General features: G+C 32.2%; 1 protein-coding gene across 11 annotated transcripts in view; it reads right to left on the bottom strand.

The window, feature by feature from the left end:
- Positions 1–17,207, bottom strand: part of LOC105202475 — a 38,793-nt gene extending 21,586 nt beyond the window's left edge. For 3 of the 11 annotated variants that reach the window (XM_026136448.2, XM_039454151.1, XM_039454156.1), the window contains exons 1-4: positions 13,141–13,801; positions 6,040–6,226; positions 5,316–5,382; positions 409–476 (exon numbers count right to left, since the gene is read on the bottom strand). In XM_026136448.2, coding sequence (XP_025992233.2) covers positions 409–476; positions 5,316–5,382; positions 6,040–6,203 — 299 coding nt within the window. In that variant the 5' untranslated portion in view covers positions 6,204–6,226; positions 13,141–13,801. The other 8 variants (XM_039454154.1, XM_039454146.1, XM_039454149.1 and 5 more) reach the window with 8 other exon arrangements.
- Between the last annotated feature and the right edge of the window lie 797 nt (positions 17,208–18,004).

Below are 18,004 nucleotides of genomic sequence, written 5' to 3' on the forward strand. Positions count from 1 at the left end.
CCCTTAGTTCCACACTTTTTCTCTGTATAAACTAATCATATTAAAGAATCATTGAGTGCTCACTGATTTGCTTTTTTTGTTGAACGTAGCCAATATCATGACCTTTTAAAGTGTTATTCAATAGTTTCCGTTGATGTTATCGATAATACGGTTCCAAACTGTTGATAATTCACAAACACTATTAAAAGTTCCACTTTTATTCAAAGTTGTAAGATGCTCATACTATTTTATTTCGTAAATGACCTAATATATAAAATCACGTAAGAAAATATTAGCATTGACATTTAGCTATCGTTAGGGCTTCTTAATTGTTTAAAATTATTTAATTTCAACGAAATTGCATGCGTATATTATAATTCTTTATATTTTTTGTAATTTCTTTAAAATACTGATGCATGTAACACTTACGTCGAAGGTTGCGAGGTGAAATCACGATGCTTACTTGACAATTGTAAACCAGGTGTATTTCCCTGAAACTCGTGTCGAATTAGAATGATTAAAATATAAAGATCAAACATGCACTACGAAAGCCTGAAAGTATACTCAAAAGGATAAGGACGCAACGGAAACAAATAATTACTAAATATATTTACAAAAAATGTAAAGAACCAAGGATTAAAGCAGCAACTACTATTTTAAAGACCAACAGGAGAAGAGAAACGTGTATTTATATCATATATATGGTGCATTTATAATTTTAAAATTCTATTGTGTAAAACAAGTGCCCAGGAAAATCCTGGATTCTTCAAGATTGATATAGATTGACGAGAATACCATACAACCCAAAAATAAACATTTAATATTTACATTATAAGATGAAAGATGTAAATATATGGAAGCATTATTGTTTCAAATCTTTCATCAGCAATGAAATATGTACTCAAAACAATTCATTTCTTTAAATATCTTTGATTGTACAAAATATAATTAATAGAGAAGAAATTAGTAGAGGAAAAGGTAATATTATGAGCCATGTGGATATTATGATTACTTGTATTATCTGTCATGATAAGTTTTAATTATTTATGGAAATATTTGTTTAGTAGCTTTTCATTAAGTAGTGATGCTAATATAAAATATGTAATATCCGACGTTTGTTATAGAGCATAATTTACTTTCAAACATTTAGGAATTTTTTACAAGGAAGTACATTTTAAGGAGGCACACACCTTTTTGACGCTAAGATATTATTGATTTTTGGGAATTTTTTTGGAAAGGCTAAATAAATAAATTTGTATCTAGAGAAAGAACATGTTTAATTGATTGTTAATGAATACAAAAAAAATTTTTTAAGTTGATTTTTAACGTATTAAAATAATCTTTTATTGGAGCTGCTCTAGGAGAAGTCCGGCAAAACTTTCCTCCAGTATTTGTATGCTAGTAAGGTTCTTGAACTAAAACAAACGGAAACCAAAAAAATAATTATAATTTTGTAAAATATTGTCATTAAGACTTGACAAGGCGGTTTTCCAAATTTTGCAAAAATCGCAAAGTTATAGCATTAAAAAAAAATCAATTTTTCGACAAATTTTGAGACCTTTAAATGTATATAAAAATTGTTATAATTAAAAATTTAAGAAAATGACTCATCAAGTCTTAGAGAATTGCATTTTACAGAAGCAAAAATTTATTTTATAAAGAAAAATTGAAAATTGTTAAAGTTATCATAAATATCGCAAATACTTAAAGAGGCGGGCCCGAGAGCAGCCCTAATAAAAGTCAATTTAAATAAGTCAAAACAATTTTTTAAAATTATTCTTTTTTTACACATTAATAATCAACAAAACATGTCCTTTTTGTTAATATCAAATTTATTTATTAGTCTTTTAAAAAAATTTCTCAAAAATGAGTAATTTTTTTCAACATCGAGAACGTATGTGCCCCCTTAATTAAACATATTTCCTCATTCTTTTTAAACTCAAGTGTATTATCACACGTATGTATATTATACACTTGAGTGTTTTCTTGCTATTTAACTTTTACTATACACATTTCAAGTTATGCAAAGTTAAACAATATGTTCTTTCAATGTCGGTAAATGTACAGCGAGTATATAACAACATATGTAATGCATTAGTTTGCTCAATATGCTATGGCTACGTTCCATTTCACGTATGATGCGCATAATGTATCATTTCGTCCTTGTTTAACGTTTAGGGAATTACAAGGATGAAATGATGTATCATGCGCATTATACGTGAAACGGAACGTAGCCTCTATCACGCTTGGTTATAGAACGTCTGGATAAAGATTTTGCTAATTTGGATCGCTGTGCGTACTGACATTTCAATAAGCCTAATACGACTTCTTTTTCAAAGTAATCAGAGTAGTTATTCGATAAGTTGATTGTAGTTTTATTGCTGATCTATAGTTTACATGTATTATGGATTTTCAATATTGCAATCTATACGAGAAACTTATGTGTACGTAAGTTGGGAGAAGATGCCACATTTAAACCTTTCTTCTAAAATGACTTTTATCATGTTATGGAATCATGCGACAAAAAAATTAATGTAATATTCCTGAAACCTTTATTTATTCGTACAAATAAAGTAACTGAAATTTTGATTTTTTTTCTAGATTTTAGAGAAAAAAATTAAATAATGCAAAACTAGCATCTTCCCCAACGTATATAGGCAGAATGCCACGTTCAATGAAAGCTATTTAAATAATATAATGTAATAGAAACTTTCATATTTTGCTTATCTATAGTAGACAATCAAGTTTTACTTAAAAAAACATAATTAAGTGATAAAATATAAATGAGCAATTTAGGGAGCAACTTCTTATATTTTCATGGGTTTAAACAGCATTTTATAATTTTAAAATGTTTAGAATTATGTAAAGTACCCAAATTTTTCAAACTATTTTAATAAAGGTGTCAAACTCGAATACTTGTATTTTATATAAACTGACATCTTACCTCCAAGTATTAGAAGAATTGGCATTTCTTCTGATATATTTACAGGTGCACATATTTTGCAATATTTTCTTGTTATTTTGAATAAATATATAATTTTATAAAAAAACACTGTAATTTTTTAATTAAAACCTTTTAATTAAAATTTTTTTAATTTATGCTTGTAGTAAACCATATTACTTCTATTCATTATGCAGTATCACTACATTTTTATAAATAATATTCAATATAATATTTTATAACTTTGATTCTAGAATCTATTGAAAAACAGTTTAAATATAATCATTAGCTTTCAATTTAAAATATTAATTATTAACAAAGTTATTATACATAATGTAAACGGATGGCCATAATATCATCTTCTCCTCTGTATTCTAGAGTATAATCTTAGTTTTCAATAAACATATTTCAACCTGTTTCTTAACAAAAATAAAGTTAGATTCGTCTACAGAACTGTTTAAAGGAACAACTTCTCTTATAATTGTTTTAAACATATAATATTGAACATACAGTTTCGAATACACAGTAATAAGGTACCCGAGCCGAATAAGGCCATCTAACTTATTTTATTTTTTATAAATTTTATATACAAAGATATTGAAATAAACTAAATGAGAATAAAATGTTTATTTTAACCACTTGCCAAAACAAAATTATCATCTATATAAAACATTTTTAAATAAACGAAAAAAAAATTTTTTTTTAACTCTCTAATCCTTATTAAATTCTTGTGCTTTTAATAAGGCCCGAATTAAAAATAAATAGAAAATAACAAAAGAAGTAAACATATTTTCCAACTCACTGTTAAAATGATTATTAATCACAATTACGAAATCCTTTAAGACTATTTTACTGTAAAACAACACAATTATTTTTAATTTTGTCTATAATTAATATTTTAACTTTAGGAAATTCTAGCTATTTTAGTGCAATTTTAGCTTATAAAAAGTTAGCGTCATTGAAAATCATTATTCTCTGTTGCAAGCCACATAGTAAACAAATGGCAATGGCTATAACAATAAATGTATAAGTGGGCCTTATTTAATAATACATTTTTTATAAAAAAGTATATTTATTCCAAAAAATCGATATATATATATATATTTGTTTTTTTCTACAGTTAGAAAGTTAAATAATTTTATAATAACTTGTGATAAATCATAAAATAATGTATTCTTATTAAATTTACAACAAATTTTTATAAAAACAGTTGATTTCCCCACTTTGTTACAAGCTTTTGTTGCACTGAATAAACGTGTTGCTACCGGTATTAATTCCTTAGTTTCTTTTTATCTACTTCCTATGACACATCTTTTAAACATATATTTTAAACATAAAGCGCATTTTTAAATGGTAAATTTAAACGTAGGCCTTATTTAGTACTGGGCCTTATTCGGCTCAAGTACCTTATAATAATTAATGATACAGGTATTCCTTCCCTCTATTTACGACGGGGTTATATTTCAAAACTTTGATCGGTCGAATTGATCATAAATCAAATAGCAATATAGTAGGCTTATTTTTTCTATACTCTAGGACTGAACTTCTTACATGGTGTATCTTCTTTTTCACATTTGGAATAAAAAGATAAATTGTGCGAGAAATTCAGTTCTAAGGTATGGAAAAAGTACAACCTAATATGTTAAGTAAGTCAAACTACAGCTATTGTGTGTGTTTGTATCGTATAAGTTAATACATTATTAGTACTACAATATAAATTAATAAAACATTTAAATAAATCCAAAACATTTAAATAAAATAATTATTTTACTACTAAAAATAATTATAGACTATTAAAAAACAATAAAATAAATTTTTTGTTAAAAATATAATTTTTAATATTTGTTATTATAAAATTAATATTTAGCTCAAACACAGACTTAACTACAATAAGTAATTAAAAAATACTATTTTTTTCTTAAAAAAATAATTTAATATATTTTGTTATACACACAAAGATTTTGTTAGCTTGTATTGGCATTATATTCCATTTAATTTGATTTAATTCAGTCGAACCTAATTTCTTGCAATTTTAATTGAATATAACTTTTTAGTATTACAAAATTAATATTTAATTTAGATCACGAATTGCTTAATCAGTTTTATAATCTACTAGTTCATTTTTAATCAATAGCTTGCCGATCATAAGTTAAAAAATTTGTAGGTCGAGGTAACTGTGAACACAAGAATACCTGTATAAGTAAAATAACGAAAAAAATAATAATAATAATAATGTCCTAATATTCCCACTCCCAAAAATACATAAATATACATTTAAAGCAAAATCTCGTTTTAAAATTTTTAGGATACTCTGTAACCTGACGAACTTATTCAACATATAATAAACATCGATTGGGATAAATTTTCAGACATCGCAATGTGTCAATATACCTACCTTTTCTACTTTATTATACAGCTTCTGCAAAACATCTTCGCAACGTTCCAAAGTCTCGATCTTTAACCTGTTTCGTCAATAACATTCTAATTAATATTCGAATTAAAATTCGAACAACTGTAGTATCATATTTTTGATTATTTTTTATAGTTAAATTTATATTTAGCTGTGTATCAAAACAAAACGCACAAAGTGTCCGTCTCCAATTTTAATTAATTCTGAATATGTTAAAATATATACAAAAAAAGAGAATATATTTCTTTTCAGGAGTACGTTCTCACACATTAAGAAAGTAAAAAAAACCCATTGAGAACAATTTTTTTTTAATCTTATTTTCTTTTGAATATAATCAAAACTATAAAAAATAGGAAAAAATTTTTAATGAAAGTTGAATGATTTCAAAAGTATTTTACAATATTAAAAAAATCTTTTTTTTTTTACTTAAAAAAGTTATTATCATTATAATGTACTCTTGAAATTATTCAACTTTTATTAAATAAAATTTTTTCTATTCTTTCTGTGACTGATATTCGCTTCGAAAAAAAAAACCAATTTTTTTCAAAGAAGTATTTCATTTTCTTAACATGCAAGAAAGTGCTTATAAAAAATATGTCTCTTATTCATATTTATACTTTAATATATCTAAAGATTATTAAAATCGGAGAGAGACTTGGTTACGTTCCTTTGTAAGTGTAATCTTATACAAATTTTCATTCTAACGTACTTTCGTCGCTTGTTGTTTGACAAAATTCCAAGCAGACTTTGCATTTTCTGCAATTGAATTTCCCGGTTATCCTTGTCTTTAACGTTTTGCAATCTCAGGATCATCGCTTCCAAAAATGGAATGTACTTTTGCATCTCTGCAAACTTTTTGTCGTATTCGTCCATCTTGTTTTCTGTTTTTGGTCAACCTGCATTCAAACAGAGAAACATACCACTCTTTTGTAATATAGCAATTACCGTTGTATTCTTTTATTCAGTTTGTATATCTACACAAAATAAATTGAGCGCTTGTTTTTCGAAGACTTCTGAAATACGCATCGGAATATCTAAAATAATATTTTGAATGGGCGTGATGATCAGTGTTTACACTTTAAGGGAAAATTTCTCACTTTGGAAAATTTTGAATCTTTGAGAAAAAAAAATAGGGAAAAAGAGAATAGCTTCAAAATATCGAGACATTCAGCCAACTATTTTTACAAAACATGTAAATTTTTAAATCATTTAATTTAACGGTCTTATGCTATTAATATTGATATAGGTTGATTATTCATAATCTGTTCTTATCTTAAAATCGTCTTAAGTAATGTCTTAGTATGTTATATGACTCTTTGATCGATTTATAAGATTTAAATAACAAGAACAGTTGGTCGAAGTACTGGTCGAAAATAAATCTTCGTGCTCAATAATTTTTGAAGTAAGTTCACAAACATTTACAAGATTCCTCAAACTGCACGCCGGATTTAAAACACAGCTTTTTAAGAAAAATCCAGAAATGTAATATTACAAAAATTAAATTGCTAATCAATTTAATAATTTTGATGCTTACAAGCATCACTACTTTTTCCCTTTATCCTGAAAAACCGTAAACGTAACAAAAATCTGCTTTCGACGTATCATTATTTAAACGTGTTGATACACTTCCCATTTTATTAAGATATCGTTTATATTGATTTATAACATCTTAAGACTGTACTTAAGAGAATCTTAAATTTAAATATAAAAAACAATTATGAATGCATGGCTGTAGAGGTAAGAATATAAGCCGGAATTTATAGTTGGTTTTTAAATTTAAGACCATTTTAAGTACTCTCTTAAAATCTAATCTTCCCATTACATAGTCGTATTAGCATTTTAATATATTACTTAAGATGGCCTTGAATCGACTATGAATACCAGCCAGAAATATTTGGCCGTGTTCCGATGTATACTGCAAATATTTAAAAATTTGTATTTATGTTACATATACTATAGATTTTCAGTACTAACAATATATCAAAACATATATAGACTATCCTTTTTAAAACAAGCATGTAAAGAATATATCGAATATATCGAAGTTATCGCTTTTCTGCGATACCGATTGGTTCTCTCGCTGCGCTCTAACTTCGTAAGCGGCTGTCATCGCGGAGATCGCATATTTTGATTACGTATTGAGAGGTTGATGGTATAATTAAATTTGTAATTTGTATGAAAATATATAATATTAAAAGCTCTGTAGCGCGCGCCTGTTTTGTCTAGTATAATATTAAACTACTAACTCCTTGTATGTAAGATTTATCTTTTAAATAAATAAATAATAAATAGATAATGAATAACAGATTTATTTTTCTTTTAGTTTAATATTATACCAAATAAAAAATTAAAGAATTAAAATAAATAATTTAAATAAAAAATTTCCAAAATTTTTTATCAAAACAAAAAATTTGAACGTAAGCTACACTTGAAATAATAAAATTTGGGATAATAAAATTTTTTTTATATGAAGAAAACTAAAGATAGAGCTTGGAAAAGAGAAATTAAAAAAAAATGTCAAATCATTTTGATATATGAAAACACTGATGGCGATGGCATGGGCACACACAAGAAGAAAAGTCGAGAGAACCAGTGCAGATCAGGAGACGTTCTATACTTGGCGCATACGCTTGTATCATTTATCCTTCTTTCACATTCAACAAACGATAAGGATAAAATAATTCCAAGAGCGTTGCGAGCATTATATAAAACGTATCCTTAAAAATCGCCGAAAAGCATATTATCTTAAATTTGATATTCCATATGCAGCAATCCTATCGTAAATCCCGCCCAACAATTGCGCGTACAAATATTTTCAATTGTCGGGCGAAATTTTACGTCTAATAATTTTTACCAATATTATACATTTCGTTATAAAATACACTCACGTCAGCATAACTCGTCAATAGCACACGAAACTTCATTTTCGCAACTTGACGAAGGCGCGACATGATTCCGTTATTAATTATTTATCATCCCCCTTCATTCGTCAGATATAAAGAAGTACAAATATTCTTTCGTTCGTAGTGAAGAATTCAAATCATTTTCGTCGGCGACGTCATCTTTTGCAGTCACGCAAAGCGTCTCGATCCACTTTTAAAAGAGAAACATTCGACAAGTGCTTCAAACAGCGCCTTTATTCAGAACAGTTTGCTTTATTCCGACCTCTTAAAAGCCGGCAAATATTTTCGGCCTTCTCGTAATTAAATTACGTTAATTCGTCTGTTTATCGTAAAGCATCAATAATTCACCAGGCCACGATTTATTCATCAAGCGGCAAGAGGCACAGTTCACAATTTCGTATCCATTTTCGGAAAAGCTTCGACCTTTCCGATGCACCGGAAATGTGATTAATGAATATACATATTGTGTGTTATTGCTTATATAGAGCCACATTCGTAGATTGCGAGACCGTCATGGTATCGTTGCGCTGCCGCGTTTGCTTGATGAATGTATATCGTATGGCGATCGGGTCGCAGCGTTTTGCATTCAATTTATGCAATTTCTCTTCTTTTTTCTTTTTCTTCTCTTTTGCTCTCGTGGCGGAATACGGAGTCTCCGTACGAAATCGCGTGACAATCACAAACTTTGCTTTTCGTTCGAACGGATGTCCGTTTCACTTGAAACAAATTTTCTTTAGTCTTCCACGGCGTTCGCACAGAATTGAAATGCGGGAACGTCCTTCGGCGAACGTCCAATCTTCAAAGAGGCCGAATGACGATGTCCCGCACTTCAACCACGCACGTACACCTCGCTTACGATCGATTATTTTCCGACGATTCTGCACGCTTTGTCACCGGCGTTGTTCACATTGCATATAGGGTGAATTATAAAGCGCTGCAGTGAATTTAAAATGGAAGTGGTCGCTTCGTTCGCAAAGTAAAACGATTTGATCGAATTCGACGCTACGACAGCTTTACAAAAATATTTAGGACTGTCGACTTTCGAGTTTTTATTGGAACAGCTATTTATGACCTCGTGATTTGAATCAGGTCACAATCGATTTTGCATTACAGCTCGAGTCTATTTTTTGATAAGGTTATACCTAATAAATTATCACGTAATTAAAAAAAAAATGTATATTATAAAGTGTAATTTTACATCTTCTTGTTACATGATACACACAGAACACCGTGTATATTAGTACACGCAGTCGCATTAAACGTACGCACGTAAATGATATCCCTAGTTTTCGCCGTAATAGACGTAAAAACTTTTCCACTAAAGCTATAGCTAATCATGGTGGTGCTTCAGGTGTAAGGAAATGGATATTGATCCAATGAACCCCTTGTACGCACAATAGTGAAGCGTTTGTTACATGAAAGCAATATTTTCGGTATTTAAAGATTCTTTCTCTCAATTTATAAAAATAATTGCCACTCAATTATTTCTATAAAATTAGAACATCTTAGATGTATAACAATCTATTTAAAAATATACTTGTGACGAACGATATATGTGCTAGAATGACATCCAAAAAAGAATCATTCGTTCAATCAAATCATAAGTAAACGATATACAGTCCTCCATTTGAAAAGAATTGATAAATATTAAAAATTTTTTGGCATATCGTTGAATAAATGGCCACTCAAATAACGAGAAAACGTATTCCTAGGCCAAGCGATATTTATACAATATATGCCGAAGACAAATAATGAAAGGAGGCAAAAGATAAATCGATATTATATTCTGATACACACACATACACACATCTGAATTGATTTTCAAAGAGCATTAAGAATTAAATAATAAAATTAATCATTTTATAATTTTACAGTAACCGTTTGTCAGTCCGTCTATCCATTTGCATTTCTCAGAAGCAATTCAACTTTAGTTTCGTCAACAGATACAAGAACTTTAGTTTACTATCGAAAGGCAAAATACGAGTCTTATCAGTTGACTGTAAAGGAGTCAAAAGTCAGATGTATATGACTAATCAAATTTTTTAATAGTTTTACCAATAAAAGTTTCTCGCTGCACTATCTATGTTCATTGTAAATTTATTAAAAATATATAACAAAATTTAAAAAATTTTTTAAGCAAAATTAAAATAATTTTTTATCATTACAACAAAATTTTTATTAAAATATTTTGTATTTAATTTTGCATTTAAATTTCAAATTTTTATATAAAACGTAGAATTTAGAATTAGAAAAACTTTTTGCATCATGATCGAATAGATAGGAATGAACACATGGCGGCAATATACATATCTTTCTCTGTAAACGTGTATTCAGACAATCATTACGGCCACGTTAATTCGTACCTGACGAGGCATGTGTGTGTGGGCCGCATATATATATGCAAGAAACATGCACAAACTTGTGCTGAGTTACATGTATGCCATTGCATAGAATATTGCCATTTGATTTTGTCAACGTACTGCTCAGAACACACCATATATTAATAATACATTTTAGAAAATATAAATTTCTATTTTTGTTTTAATCTTAAATGAATCTTCAACGTAAAATTTAATTACACAATGTTAAGATATAAATCTTGAAACTCAAAAGGTCATACAAAATAACGCCGCATTGCACTTTTATTATTTATGAAACTTCATATATCCACTATTTTGGTTTGAAAAACACACTTTTTCACTGTTTTGCACATTTTTCTGAGATACACATGCACGTTGAACTTTTATTTTTTAAATCACACACTATATAAATTTATTAATATAAGTTAAACACATTGTATTATTACAGACTTAAAACAAGTCTATAATAAAAATATATTTTAATAAAACATATCTTGTAAATAATAGCTAATATATTTCGCAATTTTTACTATACCTTAGGAACCTTCTAATAGCAATAAAATCACAATCTTCAAAAATTATTCACACAATGCACGTTAGATATGTAAAAGATCGTCACTTTATGTTTCAAAACGAAACAAATCATTACAAACAGTTAGGTTGTTAAGGTCGACGTGATGAAAATACTCTGAAGTTGGCAAACATCGAAAAAATTGAAATAATCGTAAAAAGCAAATTTCTATTTAAACTGAATATCAAAGCAAAATGGCAGTTGTCAAAACAAAATAAGTCGTCGGAAATCAGAATTTCAATCAATTAACGACAGTTACAATTCATATCTCAAATTTAAAATTGAGATATGAATTGTAATCCAAGTTATACGAGCTTTAGATTTCGATAACTTCTAAAAATGTTTCGCTAAAATCCAATCGAAATAAAAATGCGATATTTATATCATTGAAAGCAGCATTTAGAAGAAGAAGATAAAACCACACAAATTGGATAAATGCCACGTCACTCATTCTGTTCCGATGGTTACTAATGGCGAACGGAATGTATGTACGTACCGATGTTCTGAAGATCCTATTCAACATGAAATTAATCGGCGTTGCTGATCAATCGTCAACTCTATACGAAAGGTTTTTTATCCCTTTCAACTACTACGTATTATTATACTTATCGTATGTAATTCTACTTCCCGAAATACTGCGTAATTTTGAGAAATAGAAAGACGTAGAAGACACAAAAAACGCCGAATGTGACCGATGCACATAGTCTATCGTGACTTGATGCTTTCAGTAGGGGGCGTTCAGATCTGCTATGGGGGCGCCACTTGATTGAAAAATTCAGATTGAGCAACCGAAAATTCTTGTAGATCGCCATTTTCTAATACATAACTGCCACAAGTTAAGGTAGACATTTTGTGAAGCCGACATTTCAGAATGTTCGAATCACAAAAATTAATAATTAATATCCCACGATACGACTGCGAAGGGTATTAAATATTAACAATCTTGATGCTTTATTGTCAAAGATTGCCTAAGATTTAAGTGCTAAAGTAACTTCACGATGAAACAAATTGTTCATTAAGATCGAAATAAGATCAAAAAATTAAACAAACTCGAAAATATTCTAAATATAAAAAAAGAAAAATCATTAAATATTAAATTTTAATATTTAAATGTTTTTAATTTAATTAATATAACGCTAATGAATTTAATATATTAATTAATTTAAATAATTTCTATTCAAGTCACACTATTAAAATAGTTATTTAAGATAACCAATAAAATTGTATATAGAGAAAATTTCCAATCAAAATTTCCACAAAATTAATTTTTTAATATGTAGTATGAAGCTAAAACTTAGCCTCCAAAATTATAGCAAGCTTTCTAAAAATCTCGAAATTTTCTCGAATTCTTATTGTAGTAAATTCGTATGTTCCAAACGTTTAAGTATATAGAAGCCTATAAAAATAATTATGATCGATGTCACTCGTTACGTAAATCACGTCGAAACGTTAATAAAAATTTGTATACATATAAAATTACAAAAAAATCTTATCTCTCACTCTCTCCCTTACTTACGTGTTGCATACAATTTATTGGTGTTACACAATAAAACACAACGAAGCACAAGCAATAGACATACGTTTCTCCTACGAGAATGCTGCACAGCTATGCCTTTCGCATTGGAATTACGAGCAGTAGTCGTGTCACACAATGGCGACCACATTTGAGAATTTGTTACTCGCCAAATGAACAATGACACCGAAAGTTATTTCGTGTAGTGCACTTTGTTACAGCGATGATCTTGGTAGTATAAATCACGCAACGAAAGTACGACTTAAAATAATTGAAAATATATATGGAGAAATGTCTTTTATATGGCGAAATTGCAAGAAATATGTAGTTTCTCACGTGCAAGCGAAGGACAATTGCACAACGAACGTGATTTGACACGTTCGAAACAGTGTTCGAAAAGAAAGAAAAGAAAGAGGAAAGGAACATCCGAAAGGAAAGACAAGAGGTGTCCTTTTTTGCGCACCTGATAACTCATTACTCTTGAAGGCCAACAGTCGAAAATCGGTCGATCATTTCGTGCTTCTCGATACGATCCTGCGTCTGAAACGTTTCCAGCCCTGTCTTTTCCTCTCTTTCTCTCCCTGCTCCCGTAACTAGCGTGCAACGCCGTTTCATCGACGCGATTCCCTCCCCGCTACCGTGCCAACATACACACAAAAGCCGCACCACACACAATGTCGGCAGTTACGTCGGCACTGATCTCGGCCTACGAGCCGAGGGATTTCCTTTTTTCGAGGTTCTTGCAGCGCTCTCTATAGCCGTTTGCAACGCCGGTGCGGAGAACTAGAGCACCGATGAAGACGAGCAACAAACGATGTCCCGGCATTCCGTTCGTTCGTTGCCATCAACTAGAGGCATTCGTCGCACGAAGATCGGTGGCGTCGGCGTCAGAACTTGGAAGATCACGCTATACGGATCGTAGCAGCGTCGTTGGAGCTAAACCGTGAAGCCAAACGCTTCGATCGTCTCCGCCAGCATTGTAGAAGGCGAAAGCGAGTCGCTAATCTAGCGGTAATCCGAATTGTCGATGTAATCAATCTTGCAATTTGTGCAGTTGTGTTATACTCTTGAGTTGCTATGCAAAAAGATTGGTCCCCATAGCAGAACATTCTCGCCCTCTCTTTACCCACCTGACTGACCTCCTACGGAGCTGCTCTGCTAAGTGGCCAGTCATGTATGTGCGACTTGTACCCAAGCTCCGAATATTCTCGCGTGTTTTCGCGAGGAGGAGTCGCCACTTGCAACTTTTCCTCGCGATGTCTCTCGCCTGTCGACCACTGCCGACGAACGCGCCGTGCTGCACCGTGCCCTCGTCTCCTCGCAAAGGCACAAGCAACCACGGATCTCTTTCTCTTTGTTCCGCTGACTTTTATCTCGATATTCGTAATTCTCACGTGTAAAAATTCCCCAGGGAAATTTTACCCCTAGTGGGAAAACGGAACAATGCTCGACGGAGGAGCCGAACGTGCGACGCAGATTCCTATCGATTCGCATCGCGAGGTTAATGCGACGATTTCTTGCGCACATCTCGCGAAATTTCATTGACATCTCACCTGGAAACGTCTCGCTCCTCGCTACCTCGGCCGATCACTATTAGCTCGCCGTCGCCCGTATGATATATGTGTACGTCAACAAGAACCAGAGGCACACATATACGCATGCACATACACGGCCAGACGTTATTATGCCTGAATATTCTTGGCAAGCAACTGCGGAAAAAATGGCAACCATTGTTCTATACGTTCTTCTGTCGTCATCTGAGTTGCCACCTTTTGACTATACATTCTATTAAAGATTTTCAAAAAGAGAAAAACAGTGGAAATATACGGCACAAAAATTTGTCTCTCGTGTCATTTAATCGTGCATACCATCTAGAAAATTTCTATTGTCACTACTATTTTCTTAATAAAAATAAAAAAAACGTAAAAAAAAAACGGAAAGAAAGGTCAAAACTCGAAGTAATCAATCGGCGATTTTTTCTGTCTACCGAGGAGATTCATCTAAAAAATCAGACGTTTGCACTTGAAACGTGCCTTCGTCATTTTATTATCGTTTCATTACATGGAAAACGAGGATAGAATAACCGAAAAAGCGCGTTAACGTCTCTATAAACGCGTTCTGGGCATGTTATGGAATTTTTCAGAACAAATTCCAATCGGGATTACTCAATTAATTCTTAGATCTCTATTGTTTTCTGGGAAAAGCAGATTATTACAGATAATTAATTTATGTAATAAATTTTGTAATTTATTTGCGCATTAATAACTGCGGTATACTGTCATTGGACGTGCCTAATTTTTGTATCATTTAAAATTTTGAGAAAGCTCATTGTTTTATTCAGAGTTAATATATTGTTTTAAATTAAATTGAAGTTAATACCTTATGAAATTAATTTAGTAACACAAACAAATAACTAATTTGTTAAAAGTTAAGATTAAGTAAAATCAATTTTGAAAAGAATTATTCATATTATATTAAAAATTTGCAAGTTAAATTACTCAAAATAATTATAATATAGTTCATCAACAAATTTAATATTTTATTTTATATAAATAATTGTTAATTATTAAATAAATTAAGTTTATATAAAATAAATAACAATTATTTATATATGTGCGAATATATGTTTCTCACTTTTTTCTCCTACATAGATAAATTTTTAGAAAAAAAGTTAATAAATTGAAGTTTATGTTTTAAAAATAATTAGTTAAAGACAAAAATTAAATTTAATCATTTAAAATCAAGTAAGTTAAAATTGAGAAAAGCCAATATGTGAGGCGAGTTTTTTATCTTGTCGATTGATCAGTCTCATCATACGCAAATATAATTTTGCTTGACTAAAAGCTGCATTTGCGCATAATGCGATTGATCAATCAGTGAATTAAAAACTCGCCTACGATCATAGCAAAATCTCAGTGTTGAAATAATGTTTCTTGTGTGATTTTATGTACAATTTCTACAAATATATACAATGATTTTAATATTAATTAAGTTAAAAGTTATTAATTTTATTATTTAACTTTAACTATATAGTTACTACACTCAATCTTGATTTTATTACATTTACAATTTTGGAAAACGGATTAATTCCGATCGGAATCCATTCTAAGCAGTTCTATTGAATATGAGCCAAAGTCTCTTTGTCTATGAGACAAAGCCCTCCGAGAAACGACGTAAACGTCATCGCCGTCCTGATCGATCTTAGCCCTGGACCTCCTCACGCGACAAAATGTTACGTCTATTTACCATTGAATAGCGCAGAAATGAGTCCCGGCCTATTGAGACTTCGGTAACTCGCCGGATACGATTAACCTCCTGCTTCGGGCTAGACGACGAATCTCAGGTCGCTCGCTGGTGCGCCCGATCTTTCCTTCAGCTGCATGAGTCATCCGATCGTACGACCGTCTGCAGTCGTTTCGAGCTCGATAGAAGGGCGAGCGTTCGACTGCCTCGCCTATGATTGCCTCGCCTATGATCGTTCAAGCTAACTCGGTTGAGCCACTACATTGGAACAATCACTGGCTACGATTGTCCTACGTCCGCTCGCGGCATGTTCCATTCGACATCGATTCGGAGTAGCTTTCGGATTATAGCTGGAGTGCTCGGGTAAAAGGAACGACGAGTAGAGTAGGGTCAGTAATGTTTTCGTACCACCTCACTAGTCGCGCGTTATTCTCGTTCGCGACCGACGTCGAGGTTCTCCTCGCGCCTCGAACGAAAAAAAGGCGAAAAAAAGGCGAGGTGAGAGTCTAAAGACAACTTTTGCGCGACGATAACGCGGCGTTTGTCAAAAATTTATGGATTACGTCACCAAGTCCGAGGTGATACCCGCGGTACGCAAGTTCTCGCTATCCATATTTAATCTTCACGATCTATAGTTCGGATCCCGCGTCGCCGATGCCGAGGATCCTTGACGCGACGTCTCTTGGGTCAATCACGACGGACACTTTCGGTGAGAGAGAGGCGCCACGACGCCGGTAGTAGTGATATTGCATGGAGCACTGGATCGTGCTACGGGCGATTCATCATTATTATAATACATATACATACGTGTTTATACGTGTATATGTTTTACGCGCAACTCGGCAAAACGTAACAACGCACGAGAAAAGTTGTCTATCTCTCTCTTCCCGTTTCCCGTCGGTGCGGTTTTCACTCTTGATTTGGACGGGGCGATCATTTCCGAAATGTTCTTTTGCCGCCTTTTTTTTTCTGTCCCTCCTCTCCCGCTCCTCTTTTTCCCCGCCTTTCCCTTTTGTATACGCCGCCCGCGAAGAGTGTGGACGCCGTGGACGGCTAATCGGCGTCCATGCGCGATCTAATTGCGACGGATGCCAAAAGGGCGGATGACGCTTTACGCAATGGCCGCCGTATACATAGCGCTGTGGCGAGATACCTTGGGGTTCTTTTTTCGGAGACTCTCCGATTGCCGGTCCCCCTCGATGTCGCGCCGCGAAATCCCGCGACGAACGTACGAACGACGCAGCCAGCACGATCGATATTCGATTACGACTGACCCTCCCTTTCTTCCGCGTTAACTCATTCCTCCGTGATCGTCATATCCGTAGGAACAAGCTACCTGCTACGCATATCATGATTCGATTCTACTTATATATTTAGAGAAGTCTCGCGTGCGCGCGCGCGCGTTAGTATATCCGTTAATAGACGAGTCAACAAAGCTGAGATTTTCAGGAAAAAGGAAAGATTCTAAAAATTCCTCTGTAAAAGAACCGATTAAATCCTTGAGAAAGAAAAATTCGATCGGATCTTTCAGGAAATTAGGAAACAAAGAGAGTCGCAAAATTTTACGAGCGATTTAAGAGCAATTACTATAGCTAATATCACTGGAAACACAGCATACGTATCTTGTCGCCGAACGAATGACTTCTTATATACAATAGATTTATTCGAGTTGCTTGAAATCTCCAAAAACGCTTGCACTTAGAATATACATTCGGGCGTTGAAGAGGGAGAAAACAAAGATATTAAGTGTAAAAAACACAATACAAACAGGCCTAGCTAATGGTAGCGTGACTGCGGATAATATGGAAAGGAAGTAATCAGGGAGAGAGGAGAAATAGACACGATCGTCGATACTTGGGGTAACAGTAGTCTACGATCGAGATCCCTGAGAATCAATGACCCGCAAGAATTCAGATCTGCTGGAAATATACATTGCGTTACTTCAAAGACGTCTCTTTTGGTCCGAATTCGTAGTAGTTTCTCAGATTTCAAGATCAGTCTGTCTTGTGTAAGTTTTATACACGAGACAAAAACAGATTTGATATCCAAAACGTCTTATATGATTCAAATTTTTCGGTCTTCGC

This window comes from Solenopsis invicta, chromosome 10, assembly GCF_016802725.1.
Source record: "Solenopsis invicta isolate M01_SB chromosome 10, UNIL_Sinv_3.0, whole genome shotgun sequence".
Classification (NCBI taxonomy): domain Eukaryota; kingdom Metazoa; phylum Arthropoda; class Insecta; order Hymenoptera; family Formicidae; genus Solenopsis; species Solenopsis invicta.